The following is a 19,352-nucleotide window of genomic DNA, read 5'->3' as shown; positions in this document are numbered from 1 at the left end:
GGAGTTAGGAGTTTTCTAGGGCATGCCGGTTTTTACCGACGTTTCATAAAAGATTTTTCTAAAATTGCCACTCCTATGAATAAACTCCTAGAAAAGGATGCTCCATTCATCTTTTCAGATGAATGTATCAAATCTTTTAATATTCTTAAAGAAAAACTTACTAATGTGCCGATCATGATAACACCAAATTGGAATCTACCATTTGAACTAATGTGCGATGCAAGTGATTTTGCAATGGGAGCCGTTTTAGGACAAAGGATTGAAAAAAGATTTCAACCTATATATTATGCTAGTAAGACGTTACAAGGAGCACAAACAAATTATACAACTACTGAAAAAGAACTCCTTGCTATTGTCTTTGCTTTTGACAAATTTCGATCATATCTCGTTCTAGCAAAAACGGTGGTCTATACCGACCATTCTACTCTTAGATACCTATTTTCGAAACAAGATGCTAAACCAAGATTAATCCGCTGGATCTTACTTTTACAAGAATTCGATATTGAAATCCGAGATAAAAAAGGAGCAGAAAATCTCGCCGCTGATCATCTTTCTCATCTTGAAAATCCTGAATTAGAAGTTCTAAATGAATCGGCCATACAAGACAACTTTCCTGATGAATATCTATTGAAGATAGATTATAAACAAATACCATGGTTTGCAGACTATGCAAACTACTTAATATGTGGATTCCTTGAAAAAGGATTATCATACCAAAAACGAAAGAAATTCTTTAGTGATATAAAACACTATTTTTGGGAAGATCCACATCTGTTTAAAAGTTGTCCAGATGGAATAATACGCCGATGTGTATTTGGAGATGAAGCTAGTAAAATTTTAAACCATTGTCACACAGGACCAACAGGAGGGCATTATGGGCCTCAACTAACAGCAAGAAAAGTTTATAAAGCTGGATTCTATTGGCCTACAATTTACAAAGACGCACACCTTCTTTGCAAATCCTGTGATGCTTGTCAAAGGGCCGGAAAAATAAGTCAACGTGATGAAATGCCACAAAATGTCATACAAGTATGTGAAGTATTTAAGATTTGGGGTATTGACTTTATGGGTCCATTTCCAAAATCTCATAATAATCTCTACATTCTCGTTGCCATTGATTATGTATCTAAATGGGTGGAAGCACAAGCTCTCCCAACTAACGATGCACGAGTTGTAGTCAACTTTTTAAAACGTCTTTTTGCAAGGTTTGGAACACCGAAAGCTTTAATAAGTGATCGGGGTACTCATTTCTGTAATAATCAACTTGAGAAAGTTCTTAAAAGATATAGAGTAACTCATAAAATCTCCACCGCATATCATCCACAAACAAGTGGACAAGTTGAAAATACCAACCGAGCTTTAAAACGTATTCTAGAGAAAACTATAGGATCAAATCCGAAGGAATGGTCCATTAAATTGGAGGATGCACTCTGGGCTTTTAGAACAGCCTACAAAACTCCAATTGGAACCACACCTTTTAGACTTGTTTATGGAAAAGCATGTCATCTTCCAGTAGAAATTGAACACAAAGCATTTTGGGCTTTGAAGACATGTAATCTTGATATGCATGAAGCTGGACGTCTACGATTAAGTCAACTAAACGAATTAGAAGAATTAAGACATGAAGCATACGAAAATTCATTAATCTATAAGGAAAGAACGAAGAAATGGCATGATAAAAGAATCAGAAGTTTAAAAGAATTTAAAGAAGGAGACAGAGTTCTTCTTTTCAATTCACGATTCAAGCTATTTCCTGGAAAATTGAAATCAAGATGGTCTGGACCATTCATAGTCAAAAGAGTTTTCCCATACGGAACAGTAGAATTAATAAATTCAAATGGAATTGAATTTAAAGTTAATGGTCACAGAGTTAAACATTACATAGATAGTCCAATGGAAATCGACAACGAAGTTAATCACAATTTCGATACCACAGCTAACTAAGTGTGGGGAGAATCAAGTCTTTAAAGGATAATATGTATTTTTGTTAGAGTTAGATTGTCTGTTTTTGTGTAGTTCTCGAAAATGGAACCCGAATGGTCTTTCCCTAGCAGACCCTAAAGAACTAGTCTTCTCCCCCCATTCTGAATTTTTATTTTTTTAGGAAATGAAGACTGCCTGTGAACTAAACCATGGTCTAATGCTACACGCTTTGATCACTAAACGTAATAATGACACAATTCCGAGTGAAATAGTATCAGTAATCAGAGAAAGATTGGACGGAGTAAGAAAAGAATCCAGATGCGAAGATAATAAGTCACAATTTGGTAAAGGAAAATCAAAATCCGCAGCGAAAAGAAGAGCACGACACCTAGAAAGATGTCACAAATGCGGAAAATGGTCACTTGGAGGTAAATGTTCAAATAATCAAACCTATTCAAATACCGAATTTGTTACTTTATGCAGAGACGGACCGTTCATATGTTTAGAAGAAAAAACACTGAATGCTTGAGGTTACGCCTATGTAGCCATGGAAAACCAATTAAACCGACTATCTTATGAATGGGATAGATCATATAACTAAGAATACTATCTCACAGGTAAGTCTGTACAGTTTTTTTTGTTTTTATTTTTATTTTTATTTTTAACCTTTTGATAATAAACGCTAATTTGTTCGCTATAAAGTATTAAATTGGTATTGAATAAAATTAGGTTTGGCGACCGAAATTATTGATATCATACAAAAATTTATTACATCACTGCGAAATTTAACGTTTATTCTTAAGGTATAAATATCTTTAATCAATCAACCCAAAATATTTCAAAAATTCGTCATGAGTTAAATTAGGTTATGGAACCGAAATTACTTTACCGAAAAGAGGGGCGCATATTTTTGATAATATTTTATTGATTAAAGTGGGATAAAAAGCCAAAAAGATTTTTAATTTTATTTTTACCATGCTTTTAAAATTAATATATAAATCTTAAATTAATATTGTAAACTTTGTAAAAATAATATATTTAAAATTGTAAATATTTGAAAAATTAATATAAGTTTGGTGTGAATTTATAATATAAATTTTTAAATTAAGTTTGGTATGAATTTTTAATTTTTAAAATATGAATTTTATTTTCATGCATTTTAAATTGTAAGTTTGGTGTGAATTTTTAATATTAATTTTGAATTTTATATTTAAGTTGTGTGAATTTAAAAACAAAAATTTACTTTATTTCGCTAAGTTAAAAATATGATTTTTAAAATTCGTCGTAAGTTGAAGACTAGATCATTGAACCGAAATTGCTTTACCCGAGGGAGGGACGAGAACTTTTATTATCATTATTTTTAATCTTATTGAATTAAAGTATGCCAAAAACATAAAAAAAAAAAAACCAAAAATCTAAGCTTTTAAAACAATCGCTTGAAAAAGATAAATTTTAAAATTTTGTTGAAGGGCGGACTAGGACATCGATCCGAAACGACCTCATCCTAAATAACAATGGAAACAAAATTTTAAAATTAATTACTTAATTGTTTTAATTAGTATAAGATATAAAAAAAATAAAAAAATAAAATACAAACTCCGCGACTCGCGGAGTTTGAAGGGTCAAACACCGCGACTCGCGGAGGGACCAAAACCCAGAAAAAATAAAAACGTAATCAGCTCAGTCCACACACCACAACACAAAAATAAACTGCGAAAAAACCCGAGAAAACACTCCCAAATTCACAATTTTTCACCGTTAATCATCAAATCTTTTACTAAAATCATGTTAAGAAGGATGCTATCAAGGAATTACTCAAGAAAAACGGTAAATTTCTACACCTAAACACCATTTAATCCAAAAATTAGCGTTCTTGAGCAATTTTATACCCAATTTGATTTTGATGCTTTTTAGTGTAATTATGCTTAAATTATTTATGTATTATGCTTGTATAACCTAGATTGATGCTATTTAACATAATTAGAAGCCTTAGACTTCAAATTTTGAGTAATCTAGGGTTTGTGTTCTTGAGCAATTTGGGGCTTTTTGATATAAACAGGTTATGGCCGATTTTTGTCATGAATTGTTGCTAAAATTAAGTAGTGTAACACGTTTAGGTAGTTAAATGATCCAAACTTTGAGCCTAAACATGATTTTGAGAATTAAAGTGGACTTTTTCAAGTCTAAAATTCAAGAACTTGATTTTTGAGAGATAATGCCATTTGAAACTTGTTTAATTGCTAGTAATGATTATTTTGACATGTTATTTGAGTTGAATGCTTATGAACTTGGCGAACATTTTCGTATATGCTTATTTGAAAAAGTGTAGATTTGATGAAAATATGAAAATGAGCTTAAGTTTGATATAAATTGATCATGTCATTGTAATTATTTTGATTGATGATTTTGCTGACACTAATGCATATTTGGATGCACAAAAATTGTGTTTGATGTGTTTTGCAGACTGAAAGGGGTGAATCTTCATCCCAAGCTCGCAATGCTCCTGCTGAGAATGCGGAACAACAGGAGGTGGATAACTACTACAAACAAGATATACCTCATCCAGTCATGACATTTTCTGATATGCACTTGGAAGATTTGCACCCGAACCTGAGATTTGACAGACTTTGGATAGATTATCCAAAATACCAAAGGGGTTTGCATACTCTTCATTCTAAAGCTGTTGAAGTACCTAGGATCATAGAATGGGGACCATTAGAAGCTGTAGAATTGGCATGGCCAATTAAGGAATTACTTGCACAGAGGTATGGTAATTCTACTTTTAACGATTGGGTACGGTTATTCAACATGCGTAGACCTGTATATAAAGTATGGTGTGAAGAATTGTTGTGTAGTATAGAATTAAATGATCGGGTAGCTAGTTTAACCGATCGATCTTTTATTAGATTTTTGTTAGGAGGTTCGATGCGTCACATGTCTTTACTAGACATGGCTCAGGCTTTACGTATATATACGCCTGAGGAGTTAGCATCTGCCGATTGTAGAGGGTTGATATTGAACGGTAGGAAGATAGACGAAAATTTTGATACGCATGGTGTATGGAGTCAAATGACTAGCCATCACCGATTTAAAGGGGGAAATTACTCTTATTTGGATATAGATAGAGCTGAATTAAGAGTAATTCATAGGTTTTTAGCCAATTCGATTACACAACGAGGTAAGAACAAGGAAAAGGTAAATGAACAGGATTTGTTTTACCACATGTGTATTCGAGACCCACAAAGCGCTGTAAGTATACCTTATTGTGTGGGTTATTATTTATCAGCTATGGTTAGGGGGATGAGACCGCATAGCATAATAGGAGATGGTATATTTATTACTTTGATTGCTGAATATCTCGGTGTGGATATAAGTCGTGGGGGGGGGGATTACTAATCGAAGAACCAGAACCCCGAGATACAATAGGTTTAAATGTATATCATGGTGCTAAAGTTTTGAAGAGGCAAAATAACGCCGCAGCACGATATAATGGTAGACATCCACAGGTTGAGAGAAACCAACAGCAAGGTAATGTAGGAGGGGGAAATGAAATGGCAGAAATGCAAAGGTTTATAGCTTCACAAGAGTATGAAAATGCTAGACATAGAGCATTTGAAGTTTGGCAAGTTCATCAAAACCAAATCATAGCTTATTGCCAACATATAGGTAGAAACTATATTCCTACTCCATCGCCCATATTCCCTCCCTGGTCTATAGAGATCCAACCACCGTATCCTACGTATAACCCAGCCGAAGCATTTTATAGCACATATGGTTATGCATGGAACCCCTTCTGGTATCAGTATCATCCCTAGTCTACTTAGTTTTTTTTTATTTTATTATTTGTAATGTTGATACATTTAATACTTATGTTGGATTTGTAATAGTTTTATTATTTTCTAAATTTTATTATTAGATTTTAATAATTTTTGAATGTGGGGTAATATACCAAACTTCAAAAATATGTATATATGTTTGTAGTTTATCTTATGTACACAACAGGGTAAAACAACGCATTTTCAAAGACTGGCATTAAGTTCAGCAAAAGCAACTAATTTTGACGACAAGATGCAAAATATATGTGAAATAACAACAAGACGGAATGAACAAATAATGTGCACCATTTATCATTCAACACAAACACAAATATGTTTGGAAACTTTGGTAAAATTTAATCATTTCTATGCTAATCACCCTCAATAATTTAAATTGTTACTGATTTCTTGCAAATGAGGGCATTGCAAGATCTTAAGTGTGGGAAGGGGTTAAATTCTTTCGAATTTTAAAATTTTTATCTTAAACACTTTGTTACCATTAAAAATACTAGTAAAGCAGTAGTTATATTAGAATCTAGTGCTCTCTGATAATAAAGAACAGCCCTAGTCTTATATACTGACTACCCAATTCTAGTAAAATTTTTCAAAATTTTCAATTAAATGAACTCAAAATCATGTTTATACATATTTATGAATGATAAAACTAGGTTTTAACACCGAAATTATTGTTACCTCGGAAAGGACATAAATTGAGAAACAAACCAAAATGTTAAAATTCATTTAAGAATGGAATAGAGGAGAACAAAATGGAAAAATAAAAGCCAAGTGTGAGAAAATTCTCCAATTTATTCAAAACATGTCACATATTTTTGTACAAATAACTGAAAATACTTTTGCTTTGGACTAAACTAAAAAGTTTTACCTGATTTACTGTAAGAAAGATGGATCTACACGATGAATCAATTCCATCATTAAAAGGAAGTAAAGTCTTCCGAAAAAGAAACGCGCTTCTTGATTTAGGTCAGGGAGTTGTCGTCCAGACCAGCTGTAGGTTGACCAAAAATCTAGAAAATTCATCACAAAAATCAGCAGGAAATCCACGGACCTCGGCATTAAACAGGGTCGCCAAGTGGTCAGATTTATCCTAACCATGAGAAGGATTTATCTCGTACAATGGAGGGGCACCATGCAAATTAGCTGGATAAGACTAATGAATCAGATCCCCAGAAAGGATAATCTCCTTAAAGGATCAAAAATTAGCTTTTAAGCCTGATATTACTCAATCCTTGAGATTGACCTTAAAGATTGAGAATTACAAACTCATGGAATTCAATGATATCTAAACTCGAGGCAGAACGAGAAAATATTTTGATCAAAATTACAAACCGATTTGTTTTCTAAAAACCCATTTTCAATGCGTTCATTACCATTGAACGTAAAATCCTAGGAATTCACCTGAACCAAATCGGGTGTCAACCGTAAAAATGGTGGTTGCATAGCATGGTCAAAGACAGGACCTTGTGCCAGACCGGAAAATTATAAGGGTGAGCTTTACTATTGCTCCTACCAAGGATAGTAATTGCGTCCGACACGTTATAGACCATAATTAAAAGCATGTCAGGGGACATTGCCTTAACAGTTGCTTGTTCAACGCTTTCCTTTACAACCGGACGGTAGTTTACCGAAAGGTAATATACGGGACAAGTAAACTGGACGTGTTGCTTTCCTAATACAAGGTTAGCAAGTGGGTGACACAAAACCATAAGTTTTGAGCTAAAATTTTCAAATATGAAACCCACCAAACCCACAAAATTAATTTGCAAACACCGGTGAAGGGTTATTCCGGAAAACTTATCTAGGGTAAAAACTAGATTTAATTTTCAAAAGATCAAATGTTTTCATAAAGATCTAATTTCCTTAATGGATCTAAATTTTTATAGTCATGTGGGACTGTAAACCATATCGTTACTACCATTGTTTATACCGCCGTAAAGAAATCACTGATGTACAAAGTGTGAAGAATAAAGAAGTGATTCTAGTATTTCAAGACTATATTGCTTGAGGACAAGCAACGCTCAAGTGTGGGAATATTTGATAATGCTAAAAACGAACATATATTTCATAGCATTATTCTCCAAGAAAGACAAGCTTTTAGTTGCAAATGTTCTATTTACAAGTGATATTCGTTTAAATATTAAAAGGTGAAGACAAAAGACAGATTCAACGAATTGAAGACGCAAATGACCAAAAAGCTCAAAAGTACAAAATACAATCAAAGAGGTTCCAATTATTGATAAGAAACGTCTCGAAATTACAAGAGTACAAGATTCAAAACGCAAAGTACAAGATATTAAATTGTACGCAAGGACGTTCGAAAATCCGGAACCGGGACCAGAGTTAACTCTCAACGCTCGACGCAACGGACTAAAAATTACAAGTTAACTATGTATATAAATATAATATAATATATAATTAATTCTTAAAATTAATATATATATTATAATATATTTATAAAACGTCGGCAAATTAAAAGACAAAGCTTTGTGAGCTGGAATTACGAACTCCGCGAGTTGCGGAGTATGGAGGCCAAAAATGCCGCGACTCGCGGAGCAGCCAAATACGAAAATCCCTATAAAACCCAACGAATTCTGATCATTTTTATCATCAATTATATCAATCTCTCTATATCTATACGTAATATTTATATTTATGTTTATATTTTAATTTTGATTTTAATTTTAAATCCTAATAATAAGGGTATGTTAGCGAATGTTGTAAGGGTGTAAGTCGAAATTCTGTCCGTGTAACGCTACGCTATTTTTAATCATTGTAAGTTATGTTCAACCTTTTTACATTAATGTCTCGTAGCTAAGTTATTATTATGCTTATTTAATCCGAAGTAATCATGATGTTGGGCTAAAAATATTAAAATTGGGTAATTGGGCTTTGTACCATAATTGGGGTTTGGACAAAAGAACGACACTTGTGGAAATTAGACTATGGGCTATTAATGGACTTTATATTTGTTTAACTAAATGATAGTTTGTTAATGTTAATATACAGATTTATAATTGGACGTACCCATAATTTACCATATACACTCGATCGGACACGATGGGCGGGGTATTTATATGTACGAATAATCGTTCATTTAACCGAACACGAGAATGGATTAATAGCCACTAGAATTATTAAAACAGGGGTGAAATTATGTACAAGGACACTTGGTATAATTGATAATAAAGTATTAAAACCTTGGGTTACACTCAGTCGACATCCTGGTGTAATTATTAAATAAAGTATTAAAATCTTGTTACAGTTTAAGTCCCCAATTAGTTGGAATATTTAACTTCGGGTATAAGGATAATTTGACGAGGATACTCGCACTTTATATTTATGACTGATGGACTGTTATGAACAAAAACCAGACGGACATATTAAATAATCCAGGACAAAGGACAATTAACCCATGGGCATAAAACTAAAATCAACACGTCAAATATCATGATTACGGAAGTTTAAATAAGCATAATTCTTTTATTTCATATTTAATTTCCTTTATTTTATATTTAATTGCACTTCTAATTATCGCATTTTTATTGTTATTGTATTTAATTGCACTTTTAATTATCGTACTTTTTTATTATCGCAAGTTTATTTTATCGCACTTTTATTATTCGCAATTTCATTATCGTTATTTACTTTACGCTTTAAATTAAGTCTTGTATTTATTTATTATTTTACATTTGGTTTTAACTGCGACTAAAGTTTTAAAATCGACAAACCGGTCATTAAACGGTAAAAATCCCCCTTTATAATAATAATATTACTTATATATATATTTGTATTTTTATAAAAGTAAACTAATATAGCGTTAAGCTTTGTTTAAAGATTTTCCCTGTGGAACGAACCGGACTTACTAAAAACTACACTACTGTACGACTAGGTACACTGCCTATAAGTGTTGTAGCAAGGTTTAAGTATATCCATTCTATAAATAAATAAATATCTTGTGTAAAATTGTATCGTATTTAATAGTATTTCCTTGTAAAATATAAAGCTATTTTATATACACCTCGCATAACATCATATTGCTAGCTTGTATGCGGTGTTGTGTAAGTGTTTGCAAATAAGTAGGTTATATATGAACATGTATAATTATTGCATTCACTAAGCATTAGCTTACCCCTCTCGTTGTTTATCTTTTTAGATGCAGGTGCGGATAAGGGAAAAGGGGTTGTTGGGCACTAAGTGTCCTTTGATGATGTTTAGTTGGAGCTTTTTAAGTTGGCCTAGCGTTTTGGGTAGTTTAGCCCCAAACCATGCTCGATGTGTTGTTTGGATTAAAACTATCGTTTTTGGATAGGTCATACTTGTATTACCTTTATTAATGGCCTTCGTGCCTTTTGTAAACATTTAACTTGTTGTATGTTTTAATGAAACGTGTGGAATGGTTTACATATTTAATTGGCGCGTAAATGTGTATTATTTAAAAAAAAATTATCGTATGGAATACGGGTTGGGTTGTTTCAAGTGGTATCAGAGCATGGTCTAAGGGATTTAGGCGACTTGAGATAGGTGCCTAGACTTAGACTTTATTGTGTGTGCGCTTTTATGCGGGACTTGTAGGACTTCGGGTCGGATCGAGAATTGTTAGTGCTTAGGTTTATGTGATCTAACCTTGCACTAATTGATTTGTGTTGTAGTTGAAATCATCAAGCGAGATAGACGTTGTACTAACGAGTTAATGCGACGTGCTCGCGTAGCAATGACTAGCTACCATTGTTACGGGTGCAAATCGTGTCAAACAAGCGATGTATGACGATTATCGACAATATGGGACGTTGTGGTGCGAGTGAGTCTATATGCGTTCTTGGTTTGATCGTTTTTGCATTCCTTAGAATGAAGACGGAAGATGGATACGGAATAGACGGGCCTATTCGTGAAGGGAAGGATGAGTTAACGTTAAGGATTGAGGCCGAGTTCGAACGCTATGGGGATTGAGGCCAAGTGCCTAAGGTCGTGAAGGAAGAGTTAGAAAACAGGTTTCCTAAACCTCAAGGTGACGGTGACAAAGGAGCAACTATGGGGATTGAATCTCATGCTCCAAAACTTGCTGATCACTCTTTGGGTAAGAGAAAGTTCGAATCAAGAGGTGCTCCTAGTAAAAGGGCGAGAAGTACGCCTGAAGGTGTTGAAAAAGTGAAGAAGAGGAGTAAGGGAGGTTATGGGCCTACGTGGTTTAGGTGTGCAGGACGAGGTCATTTGGCACGGGATTGTACGAGTGTACCTTTAAGCACGATCAAGTTCTTTATTTGCCAAAAGAAGGGACACCGAAGGTCGGAGTGTTCTGAATCGTTTGTCAATCGGGTTAGGAGGTTAGAGTGTAACTATCTGATGATCAGTGAAGCGCGAGGGTCCAACGATGTTGTTTCAGGTATTTTCTTCTTTGGTACAAATATGCCTTATTATTGTTTATTGTGTGCCGATGGATTCGTGAATGTAATAGAGGGTTAAACTTTGTTTCGAGATCTAATTAGTCTCAAGTGAAGATTTGGTTTGTTGGTGGATTTGATGATAGTGCACCGGGGTAGCGCTTGAGTCGTTGACTCGTGGAAATGCGCCCTGGGGACAAATGCATGGCGATAATACGTAGTATTGATATGGGTGACATTTCTAATGGAAACACCCTATGATGACATTTGTATTGACGGACGAGGGCATAAGACTTGGTGCAACCAAGCATTTCTTAGTGATGGGGTAAATGATTCTACTAAGCCATGAGAACGGACTTTGGTGTTAGGTTGTGAGCGCGTGATCGCTTTTATAGTGAAGTGGGTGAGCCATGAGGTTCATCGGGTGGGTAAAACCCTTGAGAGCATGTGTGTATCGTCGGCCAGATGACTTTGTGGTGATAACGGGTAGAAGGAATTTGTTAGTTGGAAGAGTCTACCTTGCGGGTAGCGGTAATTTCGTTCTAAAAAGATACGTGTTATGTTGACATTGTGTCATCGCTTTAGTAGCGCAAACGGGTAACGGTAGATGTTAGTTTTTATTATTATCAAATTGAGCTCTTAAGAATTCGGGATGAGGGACCGACGCCAAGTATGGTTGTGTACGAAGGTAAATGGCGAAATCGTTTGACTTTGTAATCTTGACGATTTGAGTGAAGGACGAAGTTCTAAGTTGGGGAGTTTGTACTACCACACAAGGAAGTTGGTAATGTTATATCAAAGAAATTGAGTACTTCATTAAGGATTTATATTCCTACCGAGGAAGCGTAATGGGACCTTGAGAAAGGGTACGATGCCTCATTGTCGTATATTTTGGGTAGTAGTTACACAATAACCATTTTGTGTACTACGAGGTAATTACATGTATGTGTTTATTTGGGGTTATCTCTCTATTGACCACGTTTGACTTGTGATAGGTGATGAGTGATAACCGGAAGGATTAGCTCTTCGTTAACCACCCTTGGTTGTGATTGATGGTAAGAGGTTCCCGGAAAGAACCGTTACTTGTATATTTATGATTTTAATTGCCCGTAGGAATTGTGCACATAGCTGTTTTGTGCACAAGGTTGTGAGTGATACCCGGTTTTCACTCACACGTTGGTAATAATAATGAAGTAGCCGCGTTTCGCTCACATATTGTTGGTAGTGTTGCAATAGCCATTTTTGTACACCTTGAGTTTTGTATTGAATAACCTTATTGTTAGTATTAAGAACTACTAGTTGTATACGCCGGTGGTTCGGTCATGAGGACCATGTTGTGTGACTAGTGATACAATAGCCGTGTTCTGATTAAATACATGCGGTAGTTGCGTATTAGACGTGTATGCGCACTAAGAGGAATGTTAGGTGGTAAGTGTTACCCGAAAGGATTCACTTTGTCGGTCTTCATCGGTTGGTTTGTTGACTTCATGTTGGGGACGTGGTTACTATAGCTTTGTGCTTGTAAGGGTATACGATAGAGACGATGTCTCGGTATGAAATTTTGGTGAGAGGAGTTGGAAAAAACGCGTGATGATTCCGTGTATACTAAACTATTGTAGTAGATTTCGGATATTGTGTGCATTGCATGTTCTAGAATGCGTGCAAGTGTGAAATGGCTAAATGGGATAATCTTAGAGTTAATGTTAATTGGAGGTTCGATTTCGATGGCGGTTTTGTGATTGTGTGGCGAGTGTTGTACGCTCTTGACGGCCACTCTTTTCTTTTATGATTTTAGGGGTGTACGTGGTATGCCGTTCGAGAGGCATTTTCATTAATCACGTTCGTGTGCGAGTAGAGTCATGGTGGTTAACTATCTATATGTATGTAGGTAACTGGGTTAATGGTTAGGACGAAATTAGAAAGGTGTAAGCCTTGGTGTTTCAAGCGCCTCCTTAGTGTTGAGTTGAAAGATAAATAGGCTAGCTATGCGGCCTAAGTGGATAGTGACTAGAGGGTGTCGCTTATTTAGGAAAGGAAAGCTTTGGTGGTCTTCGAAAAAGTCCCAAGTTGGACTTTGGAATGAATTGCGAAGGTAGTTAGCGAAGTGAGTTAGAATGGCGAAGTTCCCGAAAGAGGGATACGAGAGATTTTCGAAAAGCGTCGGGATGATTCCCGAATATTCCACGATTGAAAGGTGTAACGACGATGATTGTTGCTGAATTGTGCTACTTTTTAGGAGGATTGTGAAGTGTATGGCACGAATTGGGATACTCGGCGTAGGAGCAAACTGTTGTGGTTGTTTTCTTTCGTGGGTTGACTACCCGATAGCATTGAAAATGATAGAATAATAAGGCCATTGGAAAAATGTTGTGAAGTTTTCACGGTATACTCCCGAGTGAGTGGTGGAAATTTTGTTTAAATGGAAGTATAAGTACGGTTGTTGTCATATGATGCGTTAGGGTACGAGGCGAGAATTCCGATGCGTGATTTACTACATGTGTGACTCTGCGTTGGAAACGGAAATGTTTGAGAGAGAAGTGCTAAACTTCTTGTGTTGGTACGGATCACGAGGACGTGCTCCGATTCAAGTGGGGGAGAGTTGTAACATCCCGTTTTCCCTAAATATGATTTAAGGTGTGTATTTAACTCCGTGTACGTTTAATATTGTACCTATGATCGATAGTATATAGTTTAAATATTGAAAATGTTGAAAATGGTTTGATCAGGCCTTCGGTCGCATCTGGAGGTCTTTCATCGCGTTCTGGTGTGTCGCGATACGCGACAAATCTGTCTGGGACGCGACAGTTTCAGAATCCCAGTTCTGTCAAGGTTATGGCATTTGAAACATGTATGTCGCGTTTGGTTGCCACGAAACGTGACAGGGTGTCGCGAAAAGCGACAAAGGTCGTTGCTTTACTTTTTGTCCATTTTAAATGGAATCTTTTAGGGGTGTTTAGGTCTTTTCACATATGGCCAGTTTTTGAGACTTCAAGGCTGGTTCAACCTTATCCCCTCTCCATTTATGACTTTTCCATTTAATTAAATTAAAGTTTAGTGAGAGAGTGAGGTGTTAAGAGTGAGAAAGCTCATTTTGGTTAAGAAGAAGACCGAATCTTGCCCGAACCCAAGTGTTAAAGTTGTTCCTCGCGTCTCTAGCTACACTTTGATAGTCTCGGTAAGTTCTAACTCTATGTTTTGAGTTTATATAAGTTTGAGCTAGGGTTTGGCTCATATGGAGCTTGTGTGACCCAATTGAAGGTTAAATGGGTGGGTTTTGGGTTAGATTTATGAAAATGAACCCTAATGGCCATAACCTAGGGTTTGGTCTTATGATTTGGGGTTGTAAGTATTAGATTGTGTTGTTAAGCATTAAAACACTTGTTAAAGGTTGAAAGAATTGTAAATGGGTCATGTTTGACTAAGTTTGAAACAGTAAGTGTTAAAATGGGTCAAATGAGTACTATTTGACCTAATTGGGTGAAATGGGTATGAAATGCCCTAAGTTTGTGCTAGTTGAAGTTTGTAGACTTGAATTCAATAGCTTTAGTGATTTAATATGAGTCTTGGTCATTTATGGGCGGTTGTGGTGTAGTTGAGTCATTTAATGCAATTTGGGTCATTAAATGCTCAAGTGTAAGCATTGTGGTTAATTCCACTAGTTGTGTAATTGAATGTGTACTTAATGAATTAGGTACATTGCTTTGAAGTTCGAAAGTGCACAATCATCATCCTTGTGTCAAGGTGAGTGGAATATGTATACATGTACGTATATAATGTGTTTATTTGTATGATTGGATATGTGTTGTCCAAGTTAGTGTTATATGTGTTGTACGCTAACGTTTTACGAATGGATATGTATTGTCCAATTTAGTGATATATGTGTTGTACACTAACAATCTTATGAACGGATATGTGTTGTCCAAGGGTTAATGATATATGTGTTGTACACTAACGATCTTATGAACGGATATGTGTTGTCCAAGGGTTAGTGATATATGTGTTGTACACTAACGATCTTATGAACGGATATGTGTTGGTCAAGGGTTAGTGATATATGTGTTGTACACTAACGGTTGTTATGAACACCGATGGAAAATTTGAGTACCATTCCTTTTACTATTGGTTAACCATGGTTGTGTGAATTTGGTATTAGCATATTCAATATTGAACTATATGCTATCGGTGTTGCTAGCTTCTTATGAATTGTGGATAGTAGTTTATGCATGATGTTTGCATGGTTGTCGTATTACTAGCTTGTATGCGGTGTTGTGTAAGTGTTTGCAAATAAGTAGGTTATATATGAACATGTATAATTATTGCATTCACTAAGCATTAGCTTACCTCTCTCGTTGTTTATCTTTTTAGATGCAGGTGCGGATAAGGGAAAAGGGGTTGTTGGGCACTAAGTGTCCTTTTATGATGTTTAGTTGGAGCTTTTGAAGTTGGCCTAGCGTTTTGGGTAGTTTAGCCCCAAACCATGTTTGATGTGTTGTTTGGATTAAAACTATCGTTTTTGGATAGGTCAAACTTGTATCACCTTTATTAATGGCCTTCGTGCCTTTTGTAAACATTTAACTTGTTGTATGTTTTAATGAAACGTGTGGAATGGTTTTCATATTTAATTGGCGCGTAAATGTGTATTATTTATAAAAAAAAATTTATCGTATGGAATACGGGTTGGGTTGTTTCAACAAGACCGAAACAAAAACACATCTCAAAAAGAACAATAATGTCAAAATTGTGAGAAGATGGGTTAGAGTAGGAATCTTTGATGCTAATCATCCCTGACCCAACAAACATTGGGTACCAAAATTATTGATTAATTAAATATAGGTATGTCTCAGTGGTGTTGTACAAAATGAAGATTGGATAATTGATAGCGGATGTACAACACACATGATGGGCAACAAAGAGTTCTTCACAAAGTATATGGAGCACAATGGAGGTGATGTAATCTTTGGTGGTGATGTGAGAGGAAAAATCGTCGGTAAAGGTAACATTACTAATCAAAAGATTACACTTGATAATGTGTTACACATTAAAAACCCAAGTTTAACTTGCTAAGTGTAGGAATAATATGTGATAAAGGATATAACATGACATTTACTAAAAATTCCTCACATATAATAAAATATAATAAAAGTGTCATAAATAGAATTAGGAAGAAAGGCCTTTATACATGTAAACTAGATGACTTCAAACATGTAGATATCTGTCTAACCTCTATACATGATACTACTACTTTGTGGCATAGAAGACTAGGGCATGCTAATATGAAATTAATTCATAACATATCTTCAAAAGACATAGTTAGAGACTTGCCTAAATTGAAATATGAAAGTCATTTTTACGATGCTTGCAAAGTAGGAAAACAAGTTCATGCAAGTCATAAGCCTAAGAATTTTATCTCTACTAAAAGATGTCTAGAACTTTTACACATGGATTTATTTGGGTCATCGGCCGTACAAAGTTATGGAGGAAATTTTTATACTTTAGTAATACTAGATGACTTTTCAAGATATACATGGACATTATTTCTAAAGCATAAAAATGAAGCGTATGAAAGATTTATAATTTTTGCTACTAAAATACAAAATTTACTTGGTTGTACTATAGTAACAATAAGAACGGATCATGGTAGAGAATTTGATAATGATGCTCAATTTAGAGTCTTTTGTGATTTAAATGGTATTTCCCATAATTTCTCGGCTCCTCGCACACCTCAATCTAATGGGGTTGTTGAAAGGAAAAACTGAACTCTTCAAGAAATGAGTCGAACAATGTTAAATGAACAATCTATACCCCAAAAATTTTGGAGTGAAGCCGTTACCACCTCCACCTACATTCAAAATAGAGTCTTAATTAGGCCATCAATGGATAAAACACCGTATGAAGTCTTAAATGGTAGAAAACCAACCGTAAGTCATCTTAGTGTATTCGGGTGCAAATGCTTCATCTTAAACAAAAAGGAATATCTTACAAAGTTTGAATCCAAAGTGTATGAGGGAGTATTCTCAGGATATTTGTTAGAAAGTAAGGCATATAGAGTTCTAAATAAATATACCAATGTCATAGAAGAATCCCTAGATGTCACATTCAATGAAACTCCTCCTCCACCTAAGACTAAACCTTTAGAAGATGATGACATAATAGAACAAGATGCTATAGAAATAATGCCTACTCAAGTTGAGTTGAATGAAATAAATGAGGATGGATCTCATTTAAAACCAAATAAGGATAACTTAGCATCCTCGATCGATCTTAAACATGTTAGGGATCATCCTATAGAACAAGTCATAGGAGATATCAATACTAGAACCACTAGGTCTCAAGCGTTCAACCTAATTGCCAACTATGCTTTCATCTCCCAAATAGAACCCAAAAATATTAAGGAAGCCCTATTAGAGGAAAGTTGGGTGGAAGCAATGCAAGTGTAATTAAATCAATTCCAAAGGAGTGATGTATGGGATTTGGTTCCTTTACCTAGTGAGAGCAATATCATAGGCACCAAATGGGTTTATAGAAACAAACTAGATGAAGATGGCAATGTAGTTAGAAACAAAGCTAGGCTAGTTGCATAAGGATATAGCCAACAAGAGGGAATTGATTATGATGAAACATTCGCCGCCGTCGCTAGGCTAGAGTCCATAAGAATACTTCTTGCATATGCATGTGCCAACAAATCCAAACTTTATCAAATGGATGTCAAAAGTGCTTTTCTAAATGGTGTCATAAATGAAGAAGTATATGTGTCACAACCTCCGGGATTTGAATATTTTGAAAAACCATATCATGTTTTTAAACTTAAAAAGGCTCTTTATGGACTTAAACAAGCTCCTAGAGCTTGGTATGAAAGACTTAGAACCTTTTTAATCAATCATGGTTATGAAATGGGCAAAATTGATAATACACTCTTTATTAAAAAGCATGAAAAAGACTCAGTTATAGTTCAAATATATGTTGATGATATTGTATTAGGTTCTACTAACGAATCTCTTAGCAATGAGTTTTCTAAGTTAATGCATGATGAGTTTGAAATGAGCATGATGGGTGAACTCAAGTTCTTTCTCGGACTTCAAATCAAACTACTAGAAGATGGAATGTTCATCAATCAACAAAAGTACATTCATGAAATGATCAAAAAGTTTGGAGTGGAGAATTCTAAACCAATGGCGACACATATGGCAACTAATGTGAAACTTACTTTAGAAAGAGAAGGAGAACCGTTCGATAGTACTAAATATAGAGAAATGATTGGATCCCTTCTATACTTAACGACAAGTCGGCCTGATATCATGTTTGGTGTCTGTTTGCGCGCAAGATTTCAAGAAAATCCAAAGAAATCACACGTTGAGGCGGTTAAAAGGATCCTTAGATACTTAAAGGGGACAATGCATCTTGGGTTATGGTATCCAAAGTTCACCGGGGTTGATATTATGTGCTTTGTGAATTCCGACCATGGAGGGTCAATGATTGATAGAAAGAGCACAAGTGGAGTATGCGCGTTCGTGGGTCTTTGTTTAACATCATGGTTCTCGAAGAAGCAAACGTCCATTGCATTATCTACCACCGAAGCCGAATTTGTAGCCGTGGGAAGAGCATGCGCACAAGTGTTATGGATAAAGCAAACCTTCCTTGATTACGGTATCATCTCATCCAAAATACCCATATGCTGTGATAACAAAGGTGCTATAGACCTATCTAAAAATCAAATATTACACTCTAGGACTAAACACATAGACATTAGGCACTACTTCCTTCGTGACCACGTCCAAAATGGTAATATTGTGATAGATAAAGTAGAATATGTTGAAAACATAGCTGACATATTCACTAAGCCCCTTAAAAAGGAGACCTTTAATTTGCTTAGGAATGGGTTGGGAATGATGTAACATATTCCATAAAATTTTCTGCAGTTGGGAATGATCGAACGGCGGTCGACCGTGTATGCGACCGCCTGGTGTCTGACGAATTCTTTTGTCTTTTATGTACCCTCTTTAATACCCAAAAAAACTTTTCTACCAACCACATCTCTTCTTTAAACCCCAACCACTGGATCTCTAGATTTTCTTTTGTCCTATTTTCAAAGTACTCTTCAAAGTGGTCCAAAACTCTCTTAATTTTCTTCAATGTAAGCTTCCAAATTTTCCTTTTAATTTTGTTTAATTATGTAAGAGTTTTTCCAAACAAATAGGAACACTTGTTTTCTAGCATGAAT

At 35.2% G+C, this 19,352-nt stretch overlaps 1 protein-coding gene across 1 annotated transcript; it reads left to right on the top strand.

The window, feature by feature from the left end:
* The first annotated feature begins 18,303 nt into the window (after window positions 1–18,303).
* On the top strand, window positions 18,304–19,026 carry LOC139890162 (secreted RxLR effector protein 161-like). The gene is made up of 2 exons (XM_071873058.1): window positions 18,304–18,820; window positions 18,929–19,026. Exons 1-2 carry the CDS (start codon window positions 18,304–18,306, stop codon window positions 19,024–19,026), a joined length of 615 nt encoding a protein of 204 aa, XP_071729159.1.
* The last annotated feature ends 326 nt before the right edge of the window (window positions 19,027–19,352 follow it).

This window comes from Rutidosis leptorrhynchoides, chromosome 2 (assembly GCF_046630445.1).
Source record: "Rutidosis leptorrhynchoides isolate AG116_Rl617_1_P2 chromosome 2, CSIRO_AGI_Rlap_v1, whole genome shotgun sequence".
Lineage (NCBI taxonomy): Eukaryota > Viridiplantae > Streptophyta > Magnoliopsida > Asterales > Asteraceae > Rutidosis > Rutidosis leptorrhynchoides.
The sequence above is the reverse complement of the archived record's forward strand: the minus strand, read 5'-3'. Positions and strand labels throughout refer to the sequence as shown.